The 11,343-nt window shown below is 40.8% G+C and overlaps 1 protein-coding gene across 1 annotated transcript in view; it reads right to left on the bottom strand.

The window, feature by feature from the left end:
- Nucleotides 1-2,428: 2,428 nt before the first annotated feature.
- Nucleotides 2,429-11,343, bottom strand: part of MICU2 (mitochondrial calcium uptake 2) — a 142,348-nt gene continuing 133,433 nt past the window's right edge. Inside the window, exons 9-12 of the mRNA XM_062615212.1 lie at nucleotides 7,979-8,150; nucleotides 7,587-7,695; nucleotides 5,909-6,066; nucleotides 2,429-5,631 (exon numbers count right to left, since the gene is read on the bottom strand). Of these exons, the coding sequence (XP_062471196.1) occupies nucleotides 5,527-5,631; nucleotides 5,909-6,066; nucleotides 7,587-7,695; nucleotides 7,979-8,150 (544 nt within the window). The 3' untranslated portion in view covers nucleotides 2,429-5,526. The remainder of the gene's footprint in view (nucleotides 5,632-5,908; nucleotides 6,067-7,586; nucleotides 7,696-7,978; nucleotides 8,151-11,343) is intronic.

Raw genomic sequence — 11,343 nt, 5'->3', positions numbered from 1 at the left:
AGTCGAAATTCATAAACTTTCATAAACTGAGAGTCTTAAGTAACAAAAAATGTCCAAATGCAAGTACCTGTACTCAGAGGCCATTAAAGACGATGAGGAAAGGTGGCATTCACAAAGTAAAAGTTTAGTCATCTTCCATGTGCTCTTTGCAGTTGATGGAAAAAGGCTAAGTCCTCCAAAGGATGTTTCAGAGCAGACAGCTGTTGCATGAAACCCCATGAGAACCCCTCCCTCCCACTTCTCTGCATTAACTCAGAATACCCCTCCTCCCAGCTTTTCAAATCTGTGTCTGAGCAGGGGTCAACATAAACCTCATGTTTTGCAGGGTGCAGGATCAGTGCTCCCACAGCTTGTTGCTGCCATGTTACTTCCAGACCTGGTCAGCATGAAAAGGCAGCCCGGGGCAGAAGAGGAAAAGACAATGTCGGGTACGCATGTGTAGAAAAACATGGCTTTTTGTTTTTCAGGGCATGAGGTGTTCTTTCCAAAGCCACATAGGTGGGCGCGCTGTTAAGCAGCTTCCCTGTGGAGGCTGGCATGCAGGAGCAGCAGTGCCCGAGGATGGCGAACAGAACTCTGCACTGGGGCACTCTGGTTAATGAACTGAAAACATTATTAACTAAGCCAATATCAGTCTAATGGGAAATCTGTCTCTGCATATGTTGCATAAGTTTTATATTATTGAACCAACCAGGAATTTAATCAACAAAGCAAACAGGAAACCTTCAAAGAGCAGGAGTGGAGAGACATGCACTTTTTTGCCCATTAACTTAGTGCATGCCCAAGCCTCTCAGGTTTCCTGTCCTGAACAGGGCTTTCCACTCACTGTGGAAGTTGACTGTGGTCAACCAGGGGCCAACAGTGTGTGTCTACATCCACCACTTTCATCTCTGTGTTCCCCTTGTGACCAGCTGCATTACAGGAGCTGTTGCTTGGTCAACCTGGATCTCACTAATAACCACAACATCATCTGGACAGGCATTTTCTATTCAGAGGAACTGAAGATTTTTTCAGCATTGGAGTAGTTTCATGACCCAGCTATGACGTTTTATCACAGAATGGTTTGGGTTGGAAGGAACCTTAAAGATCATCCAGTTCCAAATCCCCTGCCATGGGCAGGGGCATCTTCCACTTGACCAGGTTGCTCAAAGCCCTGTCCAACCTGGCCATGAACACTGCCAGGGATGGGGCAGCCACAGCTTCTCTGGGCAACCTGTGCCAGTGCCTCAGCACCCTCACAGTAAACAACTCTTCCTAATATCTAAGTTCACCCTCTGTTACTTGAAAGCCATTCCCCCTTGTCCTGTCATTACATGCCCTTGTAAAAAGTCTCTCTCCAGATTTCTTGTAGGCCCCCTTTATATAGGAAAGATTAAATCTGAAGGCACAAGACATGCTTGCACTCTTCCATGAAAACTCCTGCGTGAGAAGTACATTTTAAAATTCCAATATACATTTATTGATCCATTTCTATGCTTAAGTCAAGTACGGTCAGTATGCCTGACTTTAAATACCTGGGTTTTCTCCCTTTCTAGCCCTTTACTGGGCAGTGATCCTTTTTTGTTATATGCATGGGACATGTGAAATGCCATGAAACTGCAATCCATGGCCTGGCTTGTTTATCTGTTTGACCTCTGCTCTCTAGTAACTCAAGTGTGATCTGTAAACTCTCTAGAGCCAAGACCTGACACCTATACCCAAATTTCCTTGAGCTCTGAGACACCCTGGAGCCTAGAGACAAAACATTTATAATTCCTAAAATTATAAAAATCTTATGTATTCCCCACTGAAAGCCTGAAATTAGGAATGAATGCATTGTTCGCACTTTTAATAATACCTGGTTCAGCAGCCAAGCCAGCACATCCTGGTGACATCTGAGTTCAGATCAGGTACTGGCATGTTTTGAGGCATCGTCAGTGGCAACCTGTCTGAACCCTGAGAGGAGATGATACACTGGAGGGAATGGGGGAAATCAGAGATTTGCTTTTGATGCAGCCATATAACATAGTGACAAAAATTTTCTTTTTCAGTTCTTATATACAGAATATGTACTCCTCTTTTTGTTAAATAATGTTAAATATGACAAATGTCATATTTTGTTAAAACCTGCCAACACGGTTTCACTCCAGGAGGTTTTGCTTTTAGAAAGAGGCCTGCATAAATTGAGACACCAAAATCAGTCTCTAGAAACAACCAGTGAGTTTCATTTAGTTCTAGTATATCACACTGCATTTCTGCCTTTGCTTCTTTGAGAAATGAAAAATAGGTATTTGTAAACAATTACCTTGAACTAAACAAACTGAAAGAGTATGTCCAGTCTTGTTATGGTGGTACAACTAAAATTCTGTAAATGAGTTATATGTTGTAAATGACCTGTACTTACTCTTGTGTATCCTTTGAAAATGACAAATCAATTTTTGAGACTTGCGCAATGTGCACTGGATTCATCTTTATTCCACATAACATTCAGATGCAACATTGGAGATCAAAAAAAAGTATTTAGCTTTTCTATATATTTCTGTTCAGAGGAAGAGTTCCTAACAGTAAGAAAGTAATAATTGATGTTTAACTGATAGATTGGCAGCTGCATAAACCTTTAACTGAATTGTGTTGAATAATGCTGACAGACGTGTTGCAAATACCATACAGTTACTAAAAAGAACTAAACCATCAAACGCTAAAACTGTGATAGATTCCTCACAAGACAAGGTCCATCTGAACACATACATAAACAGCTCTTTAAATCTAAGTTACTAAATAAGAGAAATTATTTTAAGACTGTTTTGTAAAGCCTTTGAGTTAAAACAAATAAAAATAGACTACAAATTCAACACAGGGTGTGATTCTTCAAGCCTGATGGATGAGTTCTCCCTGGCCTTCAAAGGAGCTCCTACCTGGCTGTACTTTCAGGATAACTTCTTCTGAAAATGATTTTTAACTATTTTAATTCCTAATCAATATTTTTTTTTTTTACTACCCACACAAAGTTCATTTAAGAATAAGCATATCTGCTTTATTTTCCCTCTGAACTTGACACCAAAGCTTTTGCTAAAAAATAAAACTTGCAAATCCCACTTCTAGTAACTTGCTGCTGAAAGCAGATACTGCTGATTGCACAAACCCAGATACAAATGAGCAATGAGGAATTAAACTTCTAGATACACAAAAGCTAAATGAATTGATTTTTCCAAAAGAAAACCAAAAAGCTTGTAGTAAGCAAGTAATTAGTAAACCAAATAAAGCACAAAAGCAATAAAGAATACCATAAACCTATTAACATTACACAGAATAAAATGTTAAAGAATAATCTCCATTCCAAAGTAAAAATTATTTGCCAAAACATCACTTATTATTTGGTGATGCAAAGCATCAATACTTTGATGCCAGTCCTGCTGCTCCACCCTTGCTCCCATCAGGTATCTCCCAGTCACAGCTCCCGTTACCAGAAGAAGCAAGCACCTTCCAAACACACAAAGTAAAACAGCTATTGAATTTCTTGTTGCTCACAGAGCATGAGTTAGTTCAGTTTGCAGGGGGAGGATGGGGTGTCTACTGCACTGTATTTAATTTGGATTGTTTCCTAGAGGGTGGTCAGTGGTGCCTGATCTTCTGGACAGTCTCAGGATGCCCACTAGGCATGCTCTCGTTCTGGTGGTTGACACTGACAGATGACAAGAATACAAGCATTTTTTAACACAATTTAAATTAAAGCTCCAAGGGAAGGCTGTGAAGGGAAGAGCGGTTTTGCCAGCTTCTCACTCTATTTCCCTATGCAAGACCACCACACCAAAGTTTGGCAGTAGTACTCCTCCTTAGCACAAGCCTGCCTGCCAGTTACCAACATACCAAATGCATTAAATGCATTCTCTGATCTCAGTACTCCTTAAATGGGATCTTTATGGCTTCCCTAACGCAGCTTCTCCTGTCCTTCCTCTGAGTGAGGGCTGCTCCCCTCTTCTCAAGACTTCCCCCACCAAAACACAAAGAAATTACAAAAAAATACCTCCCGTTGAGCTTTGAGGATAACACAGCTAGTGTCATGCTTAAAAGGGATGGATACTTCTCACAGTGGTGAGATTTCCTGCTTGTTTTTCTTGAGACATTTCACTAGTCCATCTTTTGAGTCTGTTGTCACAAACCTGCCTTGAAAAGTTAAGCTTTCACCTCAGCCAAGACAAGTTAGACAGCTGAGAGAGGGAAAGAGAAAGAACCTTGACAGCTTTACATATACATCTATCTCCTGTATATAGTGGCCAACTAGGAAGACTGATCTGGACTTGGGATTATTGGCTCCTAAGGTTGTAAGAAAGAAAAAAACATGTAACATGCATACCTGTGTATACATATATGCAACCAGCAATTGGAATAATCTCTCCAGGAAATGGTGGATTCCCCAACTTTGGACACTTTTAAAGTTCAACTGGACAGGGTGCTGACACATCCAGTCTAGGTCACGCTTTGTCAAGAAAGGTTGGACCAGAAGATTCCTGAAGTCTCTTCCAACCTGATATTCTATGATTCTATGCATAGAATGCATAGCTAAAAAAATGCTAATCTTTAATTACTACATACTAATTTTGATCTGTTCCTTGTTTTACTGTTTAAAATCCAATGTCTAACTTTGCATTTGGGAGTAATAAACGTTTGTATTTACTTTTTCATTGGACAACTTACTTCCCCAACACCTGCTTATTAGAACCTTGAACTCCTGAGATACTGCAGCATTCCCTGTCACAACCTTTAGTAAGATAAAGCAATTATTTGTTACACATTCACCCTCTGCAATACAATTACAGCAAAATAGTTATGACTCACATTGTAGCTGCTGCTGTTCATGGTAGAATGAGGATTTTTGCTTCTCATTTATGCTACTTCTTGAAGAGGTCTGAGAAACTCAATGCACATTCACAGATCAATGTACAACTTTTAAAGTCTGTATCAACAATCTTGTATTTCCAGTTTAATATTATCATCATGAAGGTAGAGAAACCAGACAGGATCTGGTGGAATCATCTACTAGCACATGAGCAGTTCACAGTAATGAGGGCAGAAACCATGTGAATTTTATTTTTTGATTTAGGGTAATGTGATCTGCATGGATTGAGCAAGTGATTTTGCCCTCTGGACCTCTGTACTTGCCAGAGAAAGAGAACTGCTGTACTAGTTGCTAACTGAGCATCTAACTTCCAACAGGAAGAGTGCTGTGATGTTCCTGCCAGTGGCCACTGTTAAATCCTGCATATCCTGTATGCTACCGCGCAGGGTCAGACTCCACAGAAGACTAAACAATGCTGTTTCCTAGAACAAGAGTGCTTCCGCATGGAGGTGAACAGTGATAAGAGTTCTGTAAACCAAACTGGTTGCACCAGAATGATATAAAATTACTGAATGATATTGCATTAGAATCTGGGCAAATTAAAGTTTAACTTTGGTAAATAAAAAAGAAAGTATTTTTGATTCAGCTGTTCTGTAAACAGGACAAACTCCTCTACATGACAATTCATAGCAAAAGAACAACAGACTGCTTTAGAAAGGACTTTTCCCAGTTTGCTTCCACAATTCTTTGGCTCCTTTAATGCTTTCTCTTTTCACACACTTCCAGTAACCTTGAATGCCTTGCTGCTGTGGTACCTGTTAATAAATTTAAAGTATGTTTAGCATTTATACAGAAATGACTGATTCACAGACTCTGTAAATATAATATGTCATGAGGTGCTGCTGCCTCCATAGTTCACATGCATAATAACAAATTCTTGGTGGCAGCACTCCTCCCAGAGTAAGCAGGAAGGAATATTCAGTTTAAAATATAAATTCCTTCTATTCACTATCTCTACTTGTGTTTCTACAAGCATTAAGACAGTTGTAGCAATCAGCTGTGGTATTTAAAACAGTGATGTCAGCTTGTTACCCTCAAACCTCGATGAATTCGGTTCCTCAGGACTCCAAGAAACTCGCTGTGGCTGAGGCAGTCATCTCCATCTAGATCAAAAATCTTGAAGATGGTATCCAACACATTATCTGAGAGCTCCTGTCCTGTTGCCACCTTCACTGCTCTCTTGAACTCAGCTAGTAAAGACATAATATTAAATCACAGGTGACTGTGAACTTGTAAAAGAATTGGAAAACACATAAGTAGCAGAATTCTGCACAATTTACAATGTCTCATGGGTATCCTAACTGGAGAATTTGGGATGTGTGAACTAGTAAACTATTATGAGGCCTCAGTTCATGCATTCTTAAGCTTGCTTCATCTTTCAGAACACTTAATTATATGATAAACTTCTGAAATGCACTACTCAAGCAACAGAGTGATAATTTTTGCTAGAAAACTCAGCAAAAAAGCATTTGTGTGTCCATGAAACTTCAGTTGCCTTGCTCCTGTATCTACTATATGGAAGGAAGCAACTTTCCTCCTCCAAATCTTTACTTTAAAACCCACTTTACTACTTCACTACACTGTTTGTTTTTCACAGCCATGATTGAATCACACTACATAAGCACACAGAGAAGGCAGTATGGAAAATTAAATACAATACAGCAAGATGCTACAGACCCTGCAAAAGAAAACTAGTGTCACTATGAGGAAAAAGCTTTGTTATCATGAACTGCTACTAAAGCACATATTGTCTCAATAAACCCTCCCTAATCTAGAATTTAGATTGGACTGAAGGCAGCTCTGTGGAGAATGACTTGGGAATACTGGTGGATGAAAAATTGGGTAAGAGCTGGCAGTGTGCATTTGCAGCCCAGAAAGTTGACTGTACCCTGGGCTGCCTCCAAAGGAGTGTGTGACCAGCAGGTCAAGTGAGGTGATTCTGCTCTCACGAGACCCTACCTGCAGTACTGCGTTCAGCTCTGGGGCCAACAACACAAAGAGGGACAAAGACCTGCTTGAGCGAGTACAGAGGAGGCCACAAAGATAATCAGAGGGATGGAGCACCTCTCCTATGGAGACAGGCTGAGAGAGTTGTGCTTGTTCAGCCTGGAGAAGAGAAGGCTCTGGGGAGATCTTACAACAGCCTTTCAATGTATAAAGATTTATAACAAAGAGTCCTTTTTACCAATGATTGTAGTGACAGGACAAGGCAAAAGTGTTTTAAACTGAAAGAGAACAGATTTAGACTAGACATAAGGAAAAATGTTTTTTAATGAGGGTGGTGAGGCACTGGAATGGGTTGCCCAGGGAAGTTGTGGCTGCCCCATCCCTGGCAGTGTTCAAGGCCAGGCTGGACAGGGCTTTGAGCAACCTGGTCCAGTGGAAAGATGTCCCTGCCCATGGCAGAAGATCTGGAGTAGATAATCTTTAAAAGTCTCTTCCAACCCAAACCATTCTATGATTCTACGGTTTAGTCTGCTGAGAGGGGTCCAGCATATGATGGCACATTAGAACTTAAAAATCAAACCGTTTTGGGAACTTTATAATTTTATTCATTAAATAGAAATAATTCAGAATAAAGAGCAGCATAATAATTTTTGAATTCACCATGCTATTTTGGAATACTTTGGTATAACTTATTTATATTAATTCCACAATAAATATGCATTTTTCTTTTTAAGAAAACATACAAGAGGTGTGTAGCACTTACCCCGTTTAACAGGACGATTGGCTACAGTAAACATCTGCATAGCAATAGAAAAGTCTTCCAGGTTATTTGTAAACTTGCAAAAAGTCTTGAATTCTTCCAAACTGATATTCTAGAGTATCACAGAATTCAGATGACATATGATGAATAACACATTCAAAGCCCAGTAAATCTATTTCATTATATCTGTTGGGACCTAGTGTTTGGGTGTGATTACTCATTGTCAGTATTTGTATTTCTCAGTTGGCAAATTAACATTGTTGTTATCTACATAAAATTCAAGGGCTGCAGTAATTCTCTTTGAAACTAATTATACATTATTAGATACTCCTATTGAAATGAAAACCTGTACAAACAAAGGAAGAAGCAAAACACAGCATGCTTTATGTACCAACCTCTCCTGCCTCAATTCTTTCTTTCACATTCTGCCAGTAAATTTCATTGTTTTCTTCATCAGTGAAGTAGAGTAACCATTCTGCAAAGTCTTCTTTCCTCATGACGTTCAAACCCTTTGAAAACTGTATGAATTCCATTTCTTGAACTTCTGTTTGCAGATTTTCCATGAATCTAGGTGTAAACACATATTATCCAACAGCTGACACTTGCACCACTACATCACTATTACTACGTTAGCTACTAAATGTGGTAGACACTAATTGTTAATCACAGATTCTATCAACATCATTGTTTAAAATGTCACTGGTTTAATTTTACCTGTGTAAGCAGATGTTTCCACGGGTGCATTTCTATAATGACACCAGTAGGGTGCTCTCTAAGTCTTGCATTGATGGCTGTTGCTAAAATAGTTTACAGATACACTTGGCATCTAGTTTTTACTAACGTTTAAAAATGTGCAGATAATGAGATAAAATAATTATTGTTTCTAATGAATACATGAATAAAAAAGGACATGGTAACTAAAGACCTGACACATGATTTATGAAATTTCACATTAGTAAGAGCTGAATGACAAGGTTGGAAAGCGCCTAGAAAGATGAGGCCCTAATACTCACAAAGGTGAAAGAAAACAGGAAACTCGAAATCATCACTGCAGGAAAAGATGACTAAAAGCCTCAAAGACTATGACTGCAAAGAGAGGTTTGGCAAATGAGTTCTGCGCTCACTAGAGGATGGATTAGAGAGGATTACAATTGACATGTGCAAAGTTCAGAAGAGCACAGAAAATGATGTTGCAGGTGTTTGGAAAGGTAAGAAGAAAGCTGCCTGAAAAAGGAAGGGGTGAACATCAAGGTTTTTGGGAGACACCCATTCTTTTAGGAAGAAGGAAAAAAAAAGTAGCATGAACCAAGTAACAACCTGCAGGCACACAACAAGAACTGTAAGAAAAGTTGTAGTTTTGAGTGTCCTCAGTTTAGTCTATGTGGTCTTCATCATTTTTTCTGAATAATATTAATTTTGAGAAAGTAAAAAACAATACTGTATGATCCATTTGGTAATTTCCACTTCAGAAATAAGGCAATCCAAATATAAGTGATAATTTAGAACTATAAAGGCTAAAACTGCATTGATGCTTGCCAGAATTCCTTTAGCACTTTGAAAGAACCCTGCTTTATTGAGTTGCAAAAATTATTGACAGGAGAGAATGAAATACTCCTATACTGGGACAAAGCAATTAGTGAGGGAACAGTTAAGGGTCTTTGTAGCAAATATGCGCAGAGGCTCATTTGCTCAACAGTATTTGCACAGCCTCACTGGGTTTGAATTCTTTCCCCTGACATTATGGCAGTTTAGTCCACACAGCTATCTTTAGCTCTTTAATGAGATCACTTGGACAATTAATAGCTCAAAGCTCTGCAAAGTCTGTAAAGGGTTAGCTGAAGACTGCTGTTGCAGCATAACTTCTCTCTTGTGTATTTTCCTGTAATAATTAGAGCTGCACAAGCAAATAAAGGGCCAACAAATGCTTTACACCTCAGGTCACCCAGGTAAGTGAAAGCCTGACAGTGGAGGTGATTTTAAGCTTCAGGCTACAGTTTTGTTAGGGCAATACTGAGGATGGTATGATATGCTCTCATGTTTTATATGGGCATTCTTCCAGTGGCTACAAGGCTCCCACAGTTCAGTCAAACATTGAGGTATATTTCTCCACATGCTGCCTTAAGACCTGGCTCACTTTCGAGTCCCCCGACTTTCCCTCTCACATGGGATGAAACACGGAAGGACTTGTTTGTGCCACCAGTGTGAAGGGGAAGCCCCTCGTCTTACAGACCAGTGAGAGCTTGCTTACGCAGCTTGCAAACCGCGCTTCAGCTTTCAGACACAGCCTCTGTCCATGTAGCTCATGAGGTAACCACAGCCTCCAGCCAGCCCCGCAGTCAGCATGTGCTGGGGAGATGGGCCAGCATGGCCTGGCAGGAGCGATCCTGCCACACCACCCACAAGAGTCTTCCTTGACCATAGAGTCACAGACTGGCTTGGGTTGGAGGGGACCTTAAAGCTCATCCAGTTCCAACCCCCTGCCATGGGCAGGGACACCTTTCACTAGACCAGATTGCTCAAGGTCCCATCCAACCTGGCCTTGAACACTGCCAGGGATGGGGCAGCCATAGCTTCTCTGGGCAACCTGTGCCAGTGCCTCAGCACCCTCACAGGGAAGAACTTCCTAATACCTAATCTAAATCTACCCTCTTTAAAGCCATTCCCCCTTGTCCTATCACTACATGCCCTTGTAGAAATCTCTCTCCAGCTTTCTTGTAGACCTTCCTTAGGTACTGAAAGGTCTCTCTGGAGCCTTCTCTTCTCCAGGCTGAACAAGCCCAACTCTCTCAGCCTGTCTTCACAGAAGTGCTTCAGCCCTCTGATCATCCTGGCAAGGGAGGTCGAGCTGCAGGGGGAGAGTACAGCATGGATCATGCATGTGGACCACGCATGGAGTCAGTAGAGCAGAGACTGACTAGGGCCACTCAGCTGCATTTTGGGAGTGGCTGTTAAAGACAAGGAGTAGATGGTATCTGGGATGTGTGGCTTGTGCTTGGATGGAGGTCAGAGACCACGAAGAACAGTAACTGCATCTTTGACTGTTGTTTCCAACCCATGTAATGTCTGGTCTGGCAGAGAAGCTGATGACAATGAGGTCACTTACAGAAACATGCCGAACATGTGGATGTAGAGAAACGATACACCATGTGTTTTATTTTCTTGGCTTTTAATTTATGAAACGTGGACACTTAAGGTCTATTACTGAATGTATGAGTTAGCTATCCTGGGGAGCTTTAGTGGTCAGTAGCCACAGGTGATGCCAAAATACATATTCTTCCATATTTTCTAAATATTGCATTTCCTTAAACAAAACCCCCTCAGTGACCTGCCCTCTAGCCATAGTCATTAAAGGCAAGACAGCTGAAAAACCAAGCATTTCTACATGCTGAGGAAGGGGCAGGTGGCCCACCTAAGTCACACACATCAGCCAGTGGCCAGGTGCAGCAAAGCCAAAGAGGAAAGTGAAGGGTTTGGCTGTGACATTTTTGATGTGTTCTTGCTTCTGCACCCTCTTCTACTTTGACAACGAATGAAGTCTTGTATTTCTCCAGCCCCACTGGGGGATTTCCACTGCCTTTCCCCAGACTGGGCTCTTGACTTCTCCACTTGCTCAGGGGCAATGATTCTGCACCGTTCCCGTGGCACAAGAGCATCTTGTAGCACTATACAGATTAGGCAGGGGAGCAGAATTACTTGTTAGGTACCAAAAAATTAAGATATTTCACTTCAACTTGTAGGAAGTGGGAAGATTTCCTTCTGT

Source organism: Pezoporus occidentalis, unplaced genomic scaffold, assembly GCF_034315485.1.
Source record: "Pezoporus occidentalis ecotype Australia unplaced genomic scaffold, CSIRO_AGI_Poc_V1 ctg18, whole genome shotgun sequence".
Lineage (NCBI taxonomy): Eukaryota > Metazoa > Chordata > Aves > Psittaciformes > Psittacidae > Pezoporus > Pezoporus occidentalis.
Note: the sequence above shows the minus strand (reverse complement) of the source record. Positions and strands in the feature narration are given on the sequence as shown.